The 20705-nt window shown below is 39.7% G+C and overlaps 1 protein-coding gene across 1 annotated transcript in view; it reads right to left on the reverse strand.

Annotated features, from left to right (window-relative positions):
* LOC134065971 (GTPase IMAP family member 8-like) overlaps positions 1 to 20705 on the reverse strand; it is a 95877-nt gene that overhangs the window by 45051 nt on the left and 30121 nt on the right. Inside the window, exon 3 of the mRNA XM_062521155.1 lies at positions 15650 to 15730. Coding sequence (XP_062377139.1) covers positions 15650 to 15730 — 81 coding nt within the window. The remainder of the gene's footprint in view (positions 1 to 15649; positions 15731 to 20705) is intronic.

Below are 20705 nucleotides of genomic sequence, written 5' to 3' on the forward strand. Positions count from 1 at the left end.
GCTAACAATGCTAACCAGGTTGATTAGCTAACTTAGCTAATCATTTCTAGCAGTTATGCTAAAAATGCTAACTATGCTAACAATGCTAACTATGCTAACCATGGTAACTAGCTAACTTGCTAGTGAGGACTTTTATTTTGAAACATTTGTTGCTAGGGTATCCATGGTGGCCACTATCAGGAAACAAGAAGTTACTGCAGTATAATCATGTTGGTTGCTATGGAAACGGTCATAAACGCTTAATTTCAATGGTTGCTATGTTGGTTGCTAGGTACATGGAGGTTTCATGTAGTTGACTGGAGGCATAGTTGATGATAACTGACAGTTGGAATGGTTGAACAGTTAAATAGTTGAGTAGTTTCAATGGTTAAATGATTTAATAGTGTATTATTGCAGTGAGGACTTTTATTTTGAAACAGTTTTGGACAGAGGAAACAGGATATGTAGTCTTAATGAGATTGTATGCTTAAAGCCTGAGACAGAAGGTGCCTCTCATATAGCGTTTACGCGTCCTCTCTCGCTCCTCACTGATCTACATAAAGAATGATGGAGCGGCAACAATGGGATAGTCTAGCCCTTCTTCTATCTTTCTTTATGTAGATCATTGAGGATCGAGGAGCGAGGGAGGACATATAAACGCTGCTTGAGAGGGACCCACAGTAAATACTTTAAAAGTTGTATGTAGATAGTCTAATTAATGTTGATAGACAGAATGTTTAATGGATGTTGATAGGCAGATTGTTTAATAGATATTGATTGACAGTTTAATGGGTGGATGAGTGAATGGTCTGAAGAAGATGAATGGATAGAAGGTTGGATGGAATGTGCCTTATATTCTTGTTAAGAGAGACACTGATACAGCTCTCTGAGAGTAGTTGATACAGGTGTAATCAATTTAACTGGCTAGTCTGAGACAGAGTAAATAATTTAAAAGTTGAATGTAGATAGTCTAATTAATGTTGATAGACAGAGAGTTTAATGGATGTTGATAGACAGATTGTTTAATAGATGTTGATAGACAGTTTAATGGGTGGATGAGTGAATGGTCTGAAGAAGATGAATGGATAGAATGTTGGATGGAATGTGCCTTATATTCTTGTAGAATGGAGAGACACAGCTCTCTACTGAGAGTAGTGGATACAGATACAGGTGTAATCAATTTAACTGGCTAGTCTTAAGAGAGCCAGCCTGAGACAGAGTAGATTGTTTAAAAGTTGAATGTAGAGCGTCTTATTGATGTTGATAGGCAGACTGTTTAGAATGGGTGGATGAGTGAATGGTTTGAAGAAGATGAATGGATATAAAGTTGGATGGAATTAGGAGAACTTATTTTGATACTGTTGTGCGCAGAGGATACAGGGGAACAGAATATGTAGTCTTCAGAGAGATTGTATGGTTAAAGCCAGAGAAACTGACAGTTGGTGCCCAGGTGGCCGGCCACCTGGCCTAAGATTCTAATTGCTGCCGTGATGTCACAATGAGCAATGTTAAGTCTATGGGGAAATAGCTCAATGTTAAATCTATGGGGAAATCGTTTTTTAATTCATAGTTTAAAAAGTATAAAAGTTAAAAAGTTGAAAAATACAAAGCAGACATGGCATGAGCAAGACCTACGCAACAACGTTTGAATGAAGTTTCTACGTTAAACGGTTCAAGCTGAATTGCGTGCGTTAGAAGTAGTGGAATAATAATAAGAATACTTTGGAAGAACAGTATAGTGCATTTTCATGCACTATAATAATAAGAAGACTTGGAATAACAGTATAGTGCATTTTCATGCACTATAATAATAAGAAGTAGTAGAAGAAGAAGAAGAAGAAGAAGAAGAAGAAGCCTAGGGATAACAGTACAGTGCATTTTCATGCACTGTAATAATAAGAAGACTTGGAATAACAGTACAGTGCATTTTCATGCACTGTAATAATAAGAAGTTGAAGCCTAGGAAGAACAGTACAGTGCATTTTCATGCACTGTAATAAGAAGAAAAGGAAGAACAGTACAGTGCATTTTCATGCACTGTAATAATAATAAGAAGACTTGGAATAACAGTACAGTGCATTTTCATGCACTGTAATAAGAAGCCTAGGAAGAACAGTACAGTGCATTTTCATGCACTGTAATAAGAAGATGTCGGATAACAGTAGAGTGCATTTTCATGCACTCTAATAAATCGGATAACAGTAGAGTGCATTTTCATGCACTCTAATAAAATGCCTAGGAAGAACAGTACAGTGCATTTTCATGCACTGTAAAGAATGTGAATGTAGTCTTTACAACTCATTTGGGCCATTAGCCCCGATTTGGCCCGCAGTTAGCACCGCGCCAAGAGGTGTGAAAGCAATTAGCCCCAGCACAGCACGGCCGGCTCGGCTTTGGCCCGACATTGTGAAAGGGGCTATTGTGGCCTTGCTCTTTAACTTCATTGATAGTGTTAGTCTCTTTGGATGAAAGTGTCTGCTAAATAAATAGATGCAAATGTAACCTTTATAACTCATTTGTAAATGTGTAGCATGGCATATCAGTCCTCACTTAAAGGGATAATCCGGAGTGAAATGCACTTTAGATCAATTTTTCGGACTATTGGGAGTACATACGTTGAGTTGATACCAAAATCATGTCATTCGGATGTATTTTGAGAAAGTTCGAGCTCACCATTTTTAGCCAAAACTCGTTAGCCTGGAAGTGACGCGGGCATGTCTTTCTCCACTACAAAACGCTATTTTTATACCTCTTCTACTGTTCCAAACAACACTACACTTACGTGGTAGTGAGTAGAGGGTCCCTAAAGCCAAACCGAAGTATCCCCACGTCTTTATGTGGTCGGATAGAGAGTCCAGAATAAATTTAATCGAGTCAGTACCTTTCCGGAAATGTCGCAGCTGCAGCTAGCAACGTTTTAACAACACTTTATTAACATTTCCGGAAAGGTAGTTAAAATAAAGTGTTACCCAAATTATGAATTTATGACTATTAATAGGGCCGGGACTTTAACGCGTTAATTACGATTAGTTAATTACACAAACATTAATGCGTTAAAAAAATTGACACATTTTAATCGTATGCCTATGTATTTTTGCACCGCGGAACGTTCTCACTGGATGAGTTTCAGACGGACCGATTATACTGGAGCGCCAAGTAACGCGCATGAGTTCGGTTCAGACAAAACAAACCACAGTGGCACAGTGAACATGAACAAAGAGGCTGACCGCGTTGGTTGGCCCCGTGGATGAGAAATGTTGTTACAAAAAACGAACGGATGGAAGCGTCGATAAGAGCATGGTTGTCTGCAACCTATGCAACAAGGAATTCGCGTATCACCGCAGGTATGACCTCAGTGCAAAACATAAAGCAGCTAGCGTGGACAAAGTATTGTGATACTCCAGACACTTGAGGGAAACCTCTGAGCTTTATTTATTAAACAAATAGCAACAGAGTTGCTGTTACAGCCACAACTCACGCTTATAACAGTAATCCACCGCACCTAATTCCATGTCCAACTTCCATAGACTTAAAAGAAACTTCACACTCAGAACTGCATACAAGCACACACGCACACATGTAAACTCCACCCCCCAGTTCCCCTTAAAGGGACACAACAATTTCATGAACTCAACTCAAGGTAACAGGTGACACACAATTAACAGGATATCACAATATTATAGTTTACAGAAGGTCTACCCATCTATAGGCTACCTGAATTTCTGAAAATGTACTATTTCTAAATATGGTATTGCTACACTTTATGGCAAAAATTGCACTGGTCTGTTGGACTTATTAATGAACAATATTTTTGTTGCTTAAGCTTAGGCCAATGTATTCAGTCAGTATCCAATAGTAGGCTTTACTAAAAATCCATGTGAAAAAAAAAAACTTATCACTGTTCTCAGGTCATATATTTATATGCGATTAATTTCGATTAATTAATCACAAAGCCTCTAATTAATTAGATTATTTTGTTTAATCGAGTCCCAGCCCTAATTATTAAGTTATTAAATGTTTAATTATAGTTGCAAAACAAATCATCAATTAACCGTTAATAACGGATGGTTATTATAAAGTGCTACCATAAAATCTAGTCCCACGTGAAATTCTACATCTATTGTAGCCTACGATGTATTATTATTTTTTTGCAGCGCGAGTCGAGAAGGGCATATGGGCAGTTGCCTGAGCAACCTGAGCAACCCCCCTGTGCACGTCCCTGGGAACAATAGCCTAAGATAGGCCTACGGGAGAGATTTAAGGCCAACCGTGCTTTCACGGGATCCCGAAAGAACGGGGATCAGAGCACCATGCAATGCAAATATATCAATTCCATTCCCCACATCTGATAAACAAAGATATGAAAGAATTTATGATGGACGTAATACATTAACAAATGAACATAACGCGGACGTGTACATGACTGAAATGAAATGATATGCATTGAAACTAAAAGAAAGTTGACATAAGTAGGCAACCTAAAACTTATATTGAACAAGACATGTTTTTTTATGGTAAACTGGGCCTACATCTTGAATTTCCCCTTGGGGATCAATAAAGTATCTATCTATCTATCTATCTATCTATCTATCTATCTATCATCTCGCTCTCTGAAAAGCCTTCAAATTCTGATGTCTCGGCATCAGAGTGGAAAAGGTGAAACATTGCGCTTGGCAGCCAGGTTTCTCCCATCTCCTCTTCATCATCACCAGATCCCTCCGAAAAGTCATCCTCAGCCTCGTCGCTTTCTGGGTGAAAAAGTGTCTTCTTGAAGCTGTTGACGATGGTTTCTGTGGTGACTTTGCTCTAAGCAGTCAAGACCCAGGAGCACTCTTTTGCAAACGTCGCCTTCTTCATCTTTCCGCATTGCGTGTACATTAGAGCATGGAAACCTGACCGAAACCCGACGGTTTCGGTCGGAGTCGGACAAATATTTAGAACTTATGTTCGGGCTCGGGTCGGACCCGGACACATCAGCGCGATAAGACATTTGAAATGTAAAATGAAAAACAACTTATTTCACTTGATGTTCGTTTTTGTGATAGGTTTGTAATAGATTATCCTGATTATCTTGATTCCTGATCCTAACAGCATAACATATGTCCTCCTGTGCGCAAGATTTTTCTATTGCATGCGACAACGAAACACGTAGCCTGCAGTAAGTGCAGTTGTCAGCCGTGCTAAGATGGAAGATTGCAAACAGAAGTTAGCCTCTGGAGAGTTTAAGACCATCAAAAACGAGAGAGGAAAATCATAGCATGTAGACATAGCCTACATAACTGTGCCCAGCCTCTTGTTCTAACGCGTGCACTTCTTGCTCCGTGTGTGTGTGCGCTCATGGCTCTGCTTATCTGTGCCGAGGTTTCCGAAATCCAAATGCCTTTCAATTGATTGATACAATCGGACTTTCCACACAAGCAATATCCACGTGTGTCATTAGTATGCCTATGCAAATAGTGTGATTTGAACTGTGTCGGGCCCGGTCGGGCTCGGACACAAATATCTTAATGCCTGTCGGGTTCGGGTCGGATTCGATCACTGCGCTGTCGGGCTCGGGTCAGTCGCGGACAGAAAAAATCGGCCCGATCCACACATGTGACTACCCTCCAGCATCCACTTCACCCATTCACTCCGGATGTGGATTTTGAAGATGTGGTTGACACTGACATCTAGGGCTTGCAGCTTGCATGTCAAACCTCCCGGAATAATTGCCAGATTAGTTGAGGTCTTTTAAGTGGCTTTTCTCTTCGGGTGTAAGGTGGGCAGACACACCGTCCATCACAAGGCCTGCACTGGGGCTAAAAAAGGCTCCAGGTCAGGCACGCCGCACCTTGTCTTGCCACTCCATTGCCGTCAGCAAGGCAAGCAAGAACTAAGGTGAACCTGTTTTTTTTCTTGCCCGGTGGTTATGATTTTGACAGTCCTTTCTCGCGCTTCACTCACTGTACAGTTCGGGGGCGTGTCAAAGTGAGAGGCACCTCATCCATATTCCCGAAATTGGACATGGCTGTTGTCCACAATCATCTTTTCAGCGTATGTTTGGAAGCTCATGACCTTCTCCTCCCAGTCGTCGGGCAGCTTTTGGCCAACGGTTGCATCCTGGCGGACAGATGACTTGTCGCATAAACCTCCAGCACCAATGGGGGGGATGCGCAAAATTCAATGATTCCTCGCATCTTCGCTAGATCAAGCGCTTTCAATCTAATCTGAACTGTTGAGACAGCTTTACCAGACTCTCTGATGGATTTCACCCACGACATGAGATCCCCCTCCAGCTGTGGGTTGCGAATTACTGATAAAATATGCACAATTTATAGATTTTCTTTTCACAAAGTGAGCAAAAATATTTGTTGCAGTTTTACAACCTTATTATTTGCACAGCAAACAACCAACTTGTCTAGCCCTGTCCAATAGTCTTCAATATACAAGTCAGCTGTGCAAAAATTGCTGAACCATTTGCACCTCGCTAGGGTGGTATATGGTGCAAAAGTATCCGTTCAGCTGAAACTCATAGAAGCGAAATTCGCCGTTTTCACAATAAAATAGGTCATTTTCATGACTCATCTAAATCCGAAGAGTTTTTTTTTTTTTTTTTTGGGGGGGGGGGGGGTCTATGATAAGTCTTTGATATCTATAAGTCTTTGATATCCATCTTTGATAAGTATTATTAGGGGTGAATAACTGTTCTATTTCGGCATGCGAACGAGGAAAACAAAACAGACCCACATGTGCGAGTGCTTCTTGCAGCCCACAATTAACCATAGATTTGACACTAGTGGGAATATCCATTACCAACCCCACTCTCACTCGTGATATTCCTTAAGTGAAGTGAAGTGAAGTTTGTCACCTTTTTCACACCTTCTGAGTTTGCAGGTATGGATACAGCAAAGTTGACAAGCATCAATTATTTTTTAAACAATTATTCCAGTTCTAACTTAACTAATGATTTCTAACAGGTATGTTAAAATGTTAACTGTTAACAATGCTAACCAGGTTGATTAGCTAATTTAACTGATGATTTCCTAACAGTTATGTTAAAAATACTAACTATGCTAACTATGCTAACAATGTTAACCATGTTGATTAGCTAACTTAGCATTTTTAGCATAACTGCTAGAAATTATTAGCTAACTATGCTTACCAGGTTGATAAGCTAACTTAGCTAATGATGTCTAGCAGCTATGCTAAAAATGCTAACTATGCTAACTAGCTAACTTGCTAGTGAGGACTTTTATTTTGAAACATTTCTTGTTAGGATATCCATGGTGGCCACTATCAGGAAACAAGAAGTTATTATAGTATAATCATTTTGGTTGCTATGGAAACGGTCATAAACGCTTAATTTAAATGGTTGCTATGTTGGTTGCCTGGTACATGGAGGTTTCATGTAGTTGGCCGAAGGCATAGTTGATGATAACTGACAGCTGGATTGGTTGAACAGTAAAATAGTTGAGTAGTTACAATGGTTAAATGATTTGATAGTCTATTATTGCAGTGAGGACTTTTATTTTGAAACAGTTGCGGACAGAGGAAACAATTTAACTGGCTTCGAGAGCCAGATTGTATGCTTAAAGCCTGAGACAGAAGGTGCCTCTCATGCAGCGTTTACGCGTCCCCTCTCGCTCCTTGGGCCTCGATCCTCACTGATCTACATAAAGAATGAAGGAGCGACAACAATGGGATAGTCTAGCCCTTCTTCTATCTTTCTTTATGTAGATCATTGAGGATCGAGGCCCGAGGAGCGAGGGAGGACATATAAACGCTGCTTGAGAGGCACCCACAGTAAATACTTTAAAAGTTGTGTGTAGATAGTCTAATTAATGTTGATAGACAGAATGTTTAATGGATGTTGATAGGCAGATTGTTTAATAGATATTGATTGACAGTTTAATGGGTGGATGAGTGAATGGTCTGAAGAAGATGAATGGATAGAAGGTTGGATGGAATGTGCCTTATATTCTTGTTACAGTGGGTACGGGTTGAGAATGCACCTTCTCCCGCGGGACTCCCGAAGAGATCCCGCAGGCCGTCAAGCCGATTTTTTTCGAGGCTAAGGCAATGTACCCAAACAACCACCAGGTGGCAGAAAGTTTCATCCCGCATTTCAAAATGATGAAGACCGCATATCCGTCAATAGTCGACTCCTTAATCTCATTTAATCATTACAATGAAGGTGATGACTGGCGAAATTATTCAAACGACGTTTCAATGAACCATTGTTGAAATGAATGAAAATGGTTATAGAAAATCGCCTACAGCCTAACGCCGACACAGCTGATTCTTTGATTGATTCTAAGCTGTTTTGATGTAGGGGATGGGTAAACTGGCGCGCTACAAACATGCTACCAATCAAATGTAATATTAGTAGGACTAGCCTACTTAGACACTTTAGTCATAGGCAACGTTGCCATGTTAATTTGGGCTAGAAGTGCTTGCTTGTGGTGGCACTCCTGTCCGCTGCTTCTCCCGAATTGTGTGGCAAATTTGTCAGCAATCAGCTTAAATGTCAAATCATATTTATTTCTCTTTGTCGCCATGGTATTGGGGGAAACGCGGAGAAACGAGATCACGTCAGTCCTCGTATTTTTTCTTCGCGTTTCGTTATAAGAAATATATAAGTAATAGTTAGTCTTCTTCCGTATTGAACAGATACGGGACGCTCTTTGTTCCGTATTTTAAGGAACTACTCAATGCACACACACTACAATGAAAAACACACAAAGAAATCACTAAACATATAGCCTACAACCTAATGACACTTTAATGCAGCGTTTCTCAAACTATGGGCCGCGAAACGTGGAGACTGCTGCTGGTCCGCGAGACATGGAGTGAAATTAGGTCCGGTGATCTGATAATTTGCTGCGCAATTGACCAAGCAACCGCGGACCGACAGAAAAAGAAAGCAAACGTTGCTGCGGAAATGCTTGCTAATTTGATGTGTTTAACCCTCATGTTGTCCTAAAATCTTACGACGTTCGTTGTCCTTGGGGTCAATTTGACCCCAGCTACAAAAAACTCTCAAAAATGATTAAAATTATTTTTTTTACCCAATTTTTTTTTGTGGTAGGCACTTAACAAGAGTGTAATAACCACTATCAAAAGCCCTACAAAACAATCCCACCCCCCCACACCCCTTTATGAACCCTGGAACCCTGACTGGCAATATGGCCAATCCAGTGTCAACAGCCCAAAGGCTGACTTTTTGGACTTTTTCAGACCTGCCAAAATAACTTATATGTAATATGTACTTGTATATGAAATAATGATAATAGCTACATGTTCTCATACTATTACAATAATAATATCCATAATTTGTCAAATATTCATTTTCATCATGTTTCATAAAAATGGGGTCAAATTGACCCCAATACCACCAACGTAACTATTTTTTTTACAGGACATTGGAAACATATTTTTGTGCAAATTTCATGTTTACTCTGTTGTACCCTTCAAATAAGGAAAAGTCATGAAACTTGAAGCAAAACAAAAAAAGTGAACCATATATTTTATGATGTTAAACACTGCTTGGGGTCAAATTGACCCCAAGGACAACATAAGGGTTAAACATAGAGCCATACAATTAGGTGTGTCTGTTATTATGATCATTTTCGAGCATAACTGCTTGTCCATAGCTCAGTGACAGGTGTTAATAGCCTTGCCATAAGCACTGCTGCAGGTGCTTCTTTTATTATGCGGTTAGAGCATAAGCGCTTTCTCATATAGACTATAACTCAGGGACAGGTGCAAAACCACCAACTGGGATGGATCGAAGGGCAAGCAAGCACTGCCACACAACGTGAAGGCCTTTGTGTTGTCAACACTAAACAGAAAGTTTCCTACGATGGGGAGAAGTGGCCGCAAGGACTGCATCGATAAGATCAACGAATACAGTAATGTTTTACAACCCAGCTGGTATCCGCTGTTCATTCCGACATATCCCCATACGGCGGTAGGCCTAGGCCTATTTAACTTTTTTTTTTTCAAACAACGTGCCATTCCGACATCAGGTCATTAATAGGCTATTAATGTCATAACTATTAGGCTATCATTAGGCTTACTATGCATGGCTGTAGGCAGCTATGAGGCCACTGAGATCTGGACCTCATCGGTTTTGTGAAAGCCGATTGGAAATACATAAGTTTAGAGCGAACGTTTCAACTATGTTTGCCATGGTAGACAAAAACACTCAAATAAAACAATAGCCTAACAAATAACTGCATGCGTAATGGACACGGCTCTATATCCTAAATAATTTTCGAGGTTCGCCATTTGGTAATATGACCTATCCTTACTGACAATAATTTAGATTGAGCACAACTAAAGTTGCACGAAGGCAAAATACAGTCCTAAAAGCCTATTCTATATAGCCTGGCCAATATTGTAGATGTGCAAAAGCAGCATTTGCGTGCGTGCTTGCCGGTGAGGTGTAGCCTACAAAAATGAGCATAACATCTGATTATTAAAGTATGGCTATAGGATATAGGCTAGAGTAGAGTTGGTTTAAAATTCAAGTGTAGTAAAAAAGTTTGTGCACATCCCCGGTCAAGGTGCAGAACAAGAGTAGGCTAAATCATAAAAAAATGGAAAAAGGTTTGCACACTTGAAATCCTTCTTTTTTTGATTTGATTTTATTTTCTTTATCACAAAGGAATGACGTTTCGACCGTGTGGTCTTCTTCAGATTAAAATTCAAGTACGTGCGCTATTTAACCCCTCGAGACCGACTGCAGTCTGCTGACACAGCCAGACGACTCTCCCAACCCATTCATTCGTTTTGGCCGATATAACCCATTCATTCGTTTTGTGCGTATATAGATTCCTGCATGCTGCATTACCGTGACCCTTAGCCTACCTTGTGGATGATTTTTTCTCATTGGAATACAGCAGGACAGAATGCCTTTTATCTAACAAACGCAAAAGCTGAGATTGTTGGAAGGACTAGGCTACTCAACAAACTTGTTTTTCGTTTCTGGGAGATCTCGTTATCGTTTTGGATTGTCGGATTTTTATACTTATTGTTTGGAATTATGGACAATGAACTCTGAGGGGTGGTTGTTAGTGCTTTACAAAGCTTTGTGTTAATAAGTGTCGGTCCTTTTATCCTTCAGCTCACTCCGCGATGCAGTTGCGCATAGTGGCCACGAAGTCATTAACTGTTTACGACACAATACATGATATTTGTGTTTTTCGTTTCTTAGATTTAATGCTTGTTTGACATGTAAACAGGCCTTCAGTCCGTTAACTTAAGGCCTTCTTTTGCATGGGGTTGCTCGCATGTAACCTAGGCTATTATGTGCGTAGTGGCTGCATACTCTTTATTATAATAAGAGGCAAATTGTTACAGGACAACTTAGACTGACTTCCCCAATGCTTCCCCGCAGCACATTACATTTTAATATAGGCTAATATAGGATGAACAAAGTCTATGCTTGCTATATTAAATCCAGTAGCCTAATAATTCTATGTGCCACGTCTTTTCACGATTTCGCAAGTGATGTAGTAGGCTACGTTTAAACATCGACAAACGTCTGTGAGACTACCCATTTCATGAAGAGCAATTGTCTTGTGCGATCATTCCCCCTCCCCCACACTTGTCTAACCAGTTCACTAGACATTATAGCCTACCTATATGCGGCATTGAGGACGATTGCCTCCCTCCCCCCTCTCTCTCGACAGACACTTCCTGACACTAGGGCTCGGGATCATGACATCAAAACTTCGCGGGCACAGCCACATTGGCAGCTTCACTCCTTAGTTTACTATGTATTACTATGGATTTACTCCCGCCTTTTAGTGTGTTCCTGTTACTTAGTTTTTGCCTTCTTGGTAGTATGTTGCTGTGTAGTGGGGTGTAACAGTGCAACCCACGATCGCAAGAGGAAAAGAATAAATCGCTACTATATTTCTGCTTCTTGTCTTGTGCATCTGAATGAATGGATATTACGTTCAGTGCGCTACCAAATGGCGGCGATATTCCTAGAATGCAAGGCATGTGCCCGAGCCCTATTATGTAAATGTAAAAATGTGTGTGTGTGTGTGTGTGTGTGTGTGTGTGTGTGTGTGTGCTGAACCACGAATTCACATATTAACTTTTCTTTTCAGCAGACATCGCAATCATAAAAACATCGCAAAACTTTTTAATAAAATAATGCCTCTTGTCTTAATGGGTTCCGGAGGTTCGTAGAGTAAGTTTTGTACCCCGGTCGCTGACGTATGATTAAGATGCCTCAACCAGTTACGCCACAGTTCGAGTGTCAACCTCTTCGCACTTAGCCAAGAAATATAAAGGATTCAGTCAGTCGAGTTCATTTATTCGCGGCATGCACTTGAAACGCCGATCAAAAGTTCTGACATGTTAAACTGACATTAGTCATTAATTCACCACATGATAAAATGCTGTTATATTGACGCACAGTAGCCCACGGTAGTCTATGTCTATCTCTGAATCAACATGAACATGCATACCGAGATCCATATATTCTAAGTTGCTAGAAACTTCTTTTGCGGAGCTAGGCCTACTAGTCGATGGTTACAATGAATCACCCTCACTGCCCTATCGCATATCTGACCATCCATTGTTACAATGTTACAAAATGCGCAATCTTCTCCATGCATGTAGCCTACGGTTATAAGTAGCCTAAAGTGACATGATAGGCATGTAGGCCTATTAAAGATATTTCTGTTAAATACATTTTATTTTCAGTTGTCAAAAGTGGTGGGGACAAAATCTGTGATAAAGTGCTGGGTAAGCTACCCAGCGTCGCCGGTTAAAATGAACATGCCTCCGTTTTAAAATAGCCTATAGGCCTACACATTTCTAAGTATTCCTAGCATAAATGTAGCCTAAATGTCCATCTTGTCCATCTCTTTCGTCTTCGCCTTGACAATAATAGCCTATTCACGGAAATGCGGTCTTGTAACCGTAATGAATTAATGAATTAATCTAAGGTTGCCTATATCGAGTCTTTCAGGTTGAATTGAAGGCTTCTAAAACCATTTTCATTAATTTCAACAATGGTTTATTGAAACGTCGTTTGATTATAATTTCGCCAGTCATCACCTTCATTTTAATGATTAAATGAGCCGGATTAAATGAGACGGATATGCGGAGCATTTCTCTCCCTCTCCATTGACCAAAACGTTGCTCTGGCATCTCTGCTGGACTGACTGAGTTATAGGCTACGTCGAGTGAGAGAGCCAGCTGTGAGGTACGCTGTAAAACATTCGAAAACTCTGAAACTGCAATCTGACATGCCGAGCGTGATGTCTCTTTTCTCCGCTTGTCACCAGCGCGGTGTCTTCGGGTTTTCCGGTATGAGCCGAACCTTCATTTTACTAAGGCGGTCTTATGTTGCCCCCTTGCGGTTGCAGTTTCAATTAAAGTCCCGATGCTTCGGGAGTCCCGATGTGCGGGAAAGAAAGGAGCATTCTCAACCCGTACCATCTGTAAGAGAGACACTGATACAGCTCTCTGAGAGTAGTTGATACAGGTGTAATCAATTTAACTGGCTAGTATTAAGAGAGCCAGAGTGTATGCTTAAAGCCTGAGACAGAGTAAATCATTTAAAAGTTGAATGTAGATAGTCTAATTAATGTTGATAGACAGAGTTAAATGGATGTTGATAGACAGTTTAATGGGTGGATGAGTGAATGGTCTGAAGAAGATGAATGGATAGAAAGTTGGATGGAATGTGCCTTATATTCTTGTAGAATGGAGAGACACAGCTCTCTACTGAGAGTAGTGGATACAGATACAGGTGTAATCAATTTAACTGGCTAGTCTTAAGAGAGCCAGAGTGTGTGCTTAAAGCCTGAGACAGAGTAGATTGTTTAAAAGTTGAATGTAGATCGTCTAATTGATGTTGATAGGCAGACTGTTTAGAGTGGGTGGATGAGTGAATGGTTTGAAGAAGATGAATGGATAGAAAGTAGGATGGAATTAGGAAGACTTATGTTGATACAGTTGATACAGGGAAACCTGTAGTCTCAAGAGAGCCAGTGTATGTTTAAAGCCTGAGAGAGACAGAGAGAGCTGCTGCACCTGGACTGGCCACCTGGCGTAACATTCTAATTGCTGCCGTGATGTCATAATGAGCAATGTTAAGTCTATGGGGAATTTTTTAATAGTTTTTAATTTATAGTTTAAAAAGTATAAAAGTTACAAAGTTGAAAAATACATTGCACAGGTCTCTTAAGTAAGACCTACGTAGCAAAGTTTGAATCAAGTTTCTACGCTAAACGGTTCAAGCTGAATTGCGAGCGTTAGAAGAAGAACCGGAATAATAAGAAACCTAGGAAAAACAATATAGTGCATTTTAATGCACTGTAATAACTACAAATGCAATTCCAAGGAATTACCAGTGCATGAAAATGCTTAAATGTATAGATAATGTAGATATGGCTACTAAGGTGTAGCTAGGGTAAAGATGGTGATTGCATAGTTTAAAGAAAGTTGATAGTGTGAAGGTAGACTGTTTAAAGCTGAAACATTCCAGTTCTAACTTAACTAATGATTTCTATTCATGTTAAAATGTTAACTATGGTAACAATGATAACCAGGTTGATTGGTTAATTTAGCTACTGATTTCTTACAGTTATGCTAAAAATGCTAACTATGCTAGCAATGCTAACTATGGTGACAATGCTAACTTTATTAACAATGCTAACCAGGTTGATTGGCTAACTTAGCTAATGATTTCTAGCAGTAATGTTAAAAATGCTAACAATGCTAACAATGCTAACTATGTTAACAATGCTGACTAGGTTGATTAGCTAATGTAGCTAATCATTTCTAACAGCTATGCTAAAAAATGCTAACTATGCTAACCATGCTAACTTGCTACTGAACTTGCTTTCTATTTTGAAACATTTGTTGATAGGGTTTCCATGGCTGCCACTATCAGGAATAAAGAAGTTACTGTAGTAAAATCATGTTGGTTGCTATGGAAACGATCATAAACGCTTCAATTTTAATGGTTGCTATGTTGGTTGCTAGGTACATGGAGGCATAGTTGATGATAACTGACAGTTGGAATGGTTGAACAGTTAAATAGTTGAGTAGTTTCAATGGTTAAATGATTTAATAGTGTATTATTGCAGTGAGGACTTTTATTTTGAAATGGTTGTGGAAAGAGGAAACAGTTTAACAGGATATGTAGTCTTCACAGAGAGATTGTATGCTTAAAGCCTGAGAGAGAGAGGGCTGCTGCAGGTGGGGCTGGCCACCTGGCATAAGATTCTAATTGCTTAACGACCCGATTGTGATGTCACAGAGGTCAATGTTAAGTCTATGGGGAAATTTTTGATAGTTTTTAATTTATAGTTTAAAAAGTATAAAAGTTACAAAGTTGAAAAATACATAAGATTCTTCTGAATAATAATAATAATATTGATAAGAATAAACAGCATAACAGTAGAGTGCATTTTCATGCACTCTAATAATGATAAGAAGAAGCCTAGGAAGAACAGTACAGTGCATTTTCATGCACTGTAATAAGAAGACTTGGAAGAACAGTATAGTGCATTTTCATGCACTATAATAATAAGAAACCTAGGAAGAACAATGCACTATAATAACAACAACTATGTCTCAGTCACAAGAGCACACTGACCAGAACAAAATAAAACAGATATTTTAGAGATGTATCTTGCTGTGAAATGTGTGAACTTACGGGTGTGCACAAGGGAAAGTGAGGTCTCTGGACGTTGACTCTTTACTATATACAGCTGAATCAGCATCATCATCATGAGTGCTGCCAAAACAAAAGTCATTTGTTACATAAAAAAAGGGGGGGTTCGATTATTAATCTAATAATTATAGGAACACCCCACCTCCCCCCACCACCCCACAACATTCAAAATCAATTGTAGGCACCATATTACTATGAAGCATAGTAATGTTATACACCATCTGAAAGATTGGACTCTTGGGAATCCAAAAGTGGCATTTTCTTAAATGTACAATCTGTGTAGTGCTCTACATTATAAGATTAATCATACTATGTCTTTATTAAATTTAATCAAAAATGCCCTCCTTCCCCTTTGGTGCCACCCTGATATATGGCTGCAGTGTAGCTGCACTACAACAAGTAGATGCAACATATTGGGTACTGAAATATTCACAAGAATCCATAGAATTTGAATCCCCTTGTTGTTTTATCAAATATTAGTTGTACAGCGCCCTCCATAATTATTGGCACCCCTGGTTAAGATGTGTTCTTTAGCTTCTAATAAATTCTTTTTTTTTTCAAATAATATAGGACCACAATGGAAAAAAAACATAAAATCCAACCTTTAATACAAGTGCATTTATTTAGAAGGAAAAAATCCCACATTGAGAAATAATCATTTTACATCAAATCAATGTGTGCCACAATTATTGGCACCCCTGATGTTAATGCTTTGTACAACCCCTTTTGCTAATAAAACAGCACCTAATCTTCTCTTATAATGTTTCACAAGATTAGGGAAAACAGAAACAGGGATTTTCGACCATTACTCTTTGCACAAAATCTCCAAATCATCCAGCGACCTGGGTCCTCTCCTCTGCACTCTCCTCTTCAGCTCACCCCACAGGTCTTCAATGGGGTTGAGGTCTGGGAACTGAGATGGCCATGGTATGAGCTTGATACGGTGTCTGGTGAACCATTTCTGTGTAGACTTGGCCATATGTTTAGATTCATTATCTTGCTGAAAGACCCAGTGACGACCCATCTTCAGCTTTCGGGCAGAGGCCACCAGATTTTGATTTAAAATGTCCTGGTATTTCAAAGCATTCATGATGCCATGCACCCTAACAAGGTTCCCAGGCCCTTTGATAGAGAAACAGGCCCACAGCATCACCGATCCTCCCCCATACTTCACAGTGGGCATGAGGTGCTGTTCTGCATACTCATCTTTTTGTTACGCCAGACCCACTTAGGCTTAGTTCACACTAGCAGTCGAAATCGGATGTCTTGCATATCCGATCAGAACCTAATCTTTCTGACTGACTGTTCTCATTGCATATTGCAAGTGATCACATCCGATCACATCCGATCTTGGCGTGCAATGCTCAGATCTGATATAAATTACACACACCTGGATTCATTAGGTAGAGTTGTACACAACCAAGTCGTCATGGATGAAAGTGGATTTATTTTTGACATTTTCCAACTTATTATGCGTAGCCGTGGCGCAAATACCTTGTCACCCTTAACGTTACAGTTTTCCATGTTTCACCATAAAATAATAACTTGAGTCTAACGTTGGCTTTTGTTTTGCTGGTAGCCCTGGCGCACGCGCTGAATCAATCAATCAATCACTTCCGTCACTCAGAATTACGTTGCAATATTGTTTGTCGCAGTGCAAGTGACGAAAGGGGCACGTTGAAATCCTATTCAAGTGGTTTGACTGTTCAGATTGAGTCATATCCGATAGTAAGTGATATTGAAACCACCTCCGTATGTGGTGCGAATCAGCATTGGAAAAATCGCATTCCATGCGGTTTTGTGCCGGTCAGACTACCCAAAATTCAAGCTAGATACAATCCAGATGAGCAAAAAATCGGATTTTGACTGCCAGTGTGAACTAAGCCTTAGAGTGTTTGTTGCCAAAAAGCTCTAACTTTGTCTCATCTGACCAAAGCACACGGTCCCAGTTGAAGGCCCAGTACCACTCCAGACATTTGTGCTTATGATTTTGAGTGAGAAAGGTTTTTTTCCGTGCATGCCTCCCAAACAACTTGTAGGCACATGGATTAAAGTGAAAAGAAAATCTGACTGAAATTTTTTTGTCAAAAAAAAAAAAAAGAATTGACATACGCAAGTGACACAAATCAAAGGGCCTTAGCGTAGACCTACGTAAGATAGGGCCATATAGACTAATTGTACCCTCCATTCACAAGTAACACATTTTCAAGTAGGCCTAGCTACTCCCCCCCCCCCCCACACACACACACAAAAAAAAGTTATAGGGGGTTGGGGGGTGTCACCCCCGAGAAAATGTATTAAATACTGTTATGTAAATGCATAAATTCTACGCACTTTCAGTCAGAGATTAGGGCCAACATTATGCCTAAAATACATGTATGTCTCCAAAACATTCCTCACCTGTTATCAGACATGCATGAAAACAATTAAAACCCACAGCCATGGTTATTTACCATCAGATAGGCCTCTGTTATTGAAGATTTGTAATAATTGATTTGTAATATGCTAAAGAATTCTGATGTTTTCTGATGTCAGGATATCATTTGGTGTAACTTTACTTAGTGTGATTAGGCCCTAGGTGACATGTTGTTAATTAGGTGCATGTCACTTTAAGAGGTTTTAGTTTTTGGGTATGACGTGATGCACGGCATGAATGTTAGGAGTTCCACGGTTTTTCTGACCGTGTTGGTCGTGTCAATTATATGAGTATGAACTGTGCTGTTTGTTACAATAAACATTCAAGAACATTAACTGGAAGACAAGACGTTTTCATAAGAACACGCGTCAGTCTCCTATTAATTTCAATTTCAATTTTCAATTTAATGTCGCTTATAGAGCGCCAATACATTACACATGTCTCATTACACATGTATTAGAGAAGTTTTGTTTATTGTAAACGGACCTACGACTTTCTCTTTGAAGAAGACAAATTAGGCAAACTGTATAGACATAGCCTAAGCTACTGGATCCTTTTGACTTGTATAAGTTAACCTTGTTGGCTTATTATAATTATTTTTTAGAGAAATTAGCAGTTTAACTTAAACAGTAGGATAGCCTAGTAGTGGCGTAGTCTATGCGTTTCAGGCGCACCCGACTCTATTAATATTAATAATGACCGAAAGTAGGCTATAGCCATGTTCTTTTTGACTATTCATATTTAAGCTCCCCAACACTGCCGACCTCTGAGTAGCCTAATTTGATGAGATCGGGGAACTACACAGCAAGTGCGGACAAGAAGTCATCGCAAACAACGCAGACCTTTGCGCAGCTAGTGCGTGGATGTCTGTCCTGATGCTATTCTATAGCCTACTATTACAACTGGCGAAACAACTGTTTATTTTCATTTTACTTTTATGAAGAATAATTAGCCCAAATCATAGACAAATTAAACTGAAAAAACAACAGCTTTCCTGAAATTCTGCAAAGCTTACCTACAAAACCCTAATAGCCTAGGCTGTGGCTCCAATGTAGGTTATAAATCAGGACTGTTCTTTCATCTGTTTCAATAGGCCTTTCTTTCGTTTATTATTGTATCATTATGATGATGATGATTATTATTATTAGTAGTAGTAGTAGTAATAGTAGTAGGCTAGCAGCCTAATAGTGGTAGTAGCAGTAGCCTAATATTCATCAACGCAGGTGCACCAACGCATTTATTTATTTATTTATTTTGCGCACAACGCAGATTTTAACATAGGCTACAAAAGCACAGGCCTATCACAAAACAGGATTCAACAAGAGGTGTAACCATCACTGCGGCTTGCAAGGGAGATCGCAATTTTTTTCTCCCCGGATCTGCATCAATCTCATGATTGACATCTAGCGCCTCCGGTTGACGGAAATCCGTCGTAGCGACGGAGAACTTTAATCCATGTAGGCATGTAGATAGCGCCTGATACTTGTTTTGGAGACTTTGTGACCCCAAGATGCAGCCATTTGATGCAATTCTGTAACAGTGAGTTTTAGAGATTTTTTTTATTTCTCTTACCATCCTCCTCACTGTGCGTGGTGGCAAAATAAACTTGTGTCCTCTTCCAGGCTTGTTTACCACTGTTCCAGTTGTTTTAAACTTCTTAACGATTCCCTCTGACCATAGATATGGGCAGGTGTGCGAGTGGCTATTTTCTTGTAGCCATTGCCTTACTTGTGAAGGTCGACACACATCTGCCTTACTTGAACAGTGTGTTCCTTTGTCTTTCCCATGTTGAAGAGAAATGGCCTCTGTGTCACGTCATATTTATAGCCCAGGGAAACAGGATGTTAATTACTATTTAAATGTTCCTACATACTCTGATCGACTTTGTAAACTACTGTAGAAATGACAGAAATTACAGAAATACTTTAATTACATTTATTTCCTAGGAATTGTTAGGGGTGCCAATAATTGTGGAACAGGTGATTTTATGAAGAATAATTATTTCTCAGTCGGGGATATTTTTTCCCACCTTAAAATTCATGTGAGTTGAAGGTTACATTTTTCTACAATTTTCAGTGTGAGAGTATGCTTCTACAATAAAAACTGAATTTATTTTAAGGCTTTTAACACATCTTAACCAGGGGTGCCAATAATTATGGAGGGCGCTGTAAATGCAAAAATAGAGGCTTTTGTGTAACTATTCCCTATTTTGTGTAGTCACTCTATCAGAACACCTGACATACAATCCAAAAAGTCTACAGAAAACCTCAGAGTACTACCTTCAATTTGAGACCAAGATTATGCTTCTACACAAAGGGGTTCATGTGCAGTTAGCATTTGATTGTCAGTATGCATTTTGGATTGCTAAAAGTCCTATGGGGAGTTTCCATAAGGTTTTTTTTAAAAACGCATGAGCATACCTTGGCAAATAATGGTCTACAGCACTTTTTATGCCTTTAATTGGACAGGACAGTAGAGAGAATGACAGGAAGTGAGTGGGAGAGAGAGTTGGAGTGGGAACCGGAAAGGACCACGGGGCGAGAATCGAACCCGGGTCGCCGGCGTACTGTGTAGGTGCTCCAGCCAGTCGCGCCATGTCCGGGGCCAGCACTCATATTTCAT

This window comes from Sardina pilchardus, chromosome 1 (genome assembly GCF_963854185.1).
Source record: "Sardina pilchardus chromosome 1, fSarPil1.1, whole genome shotgun sequence".
Lineage (NCBI taxonomy): Eukaryota > Metazoa > Chordata > Actinopteri > Clupeiformes > Clupeidae > Sardina > Sardina pilchardus.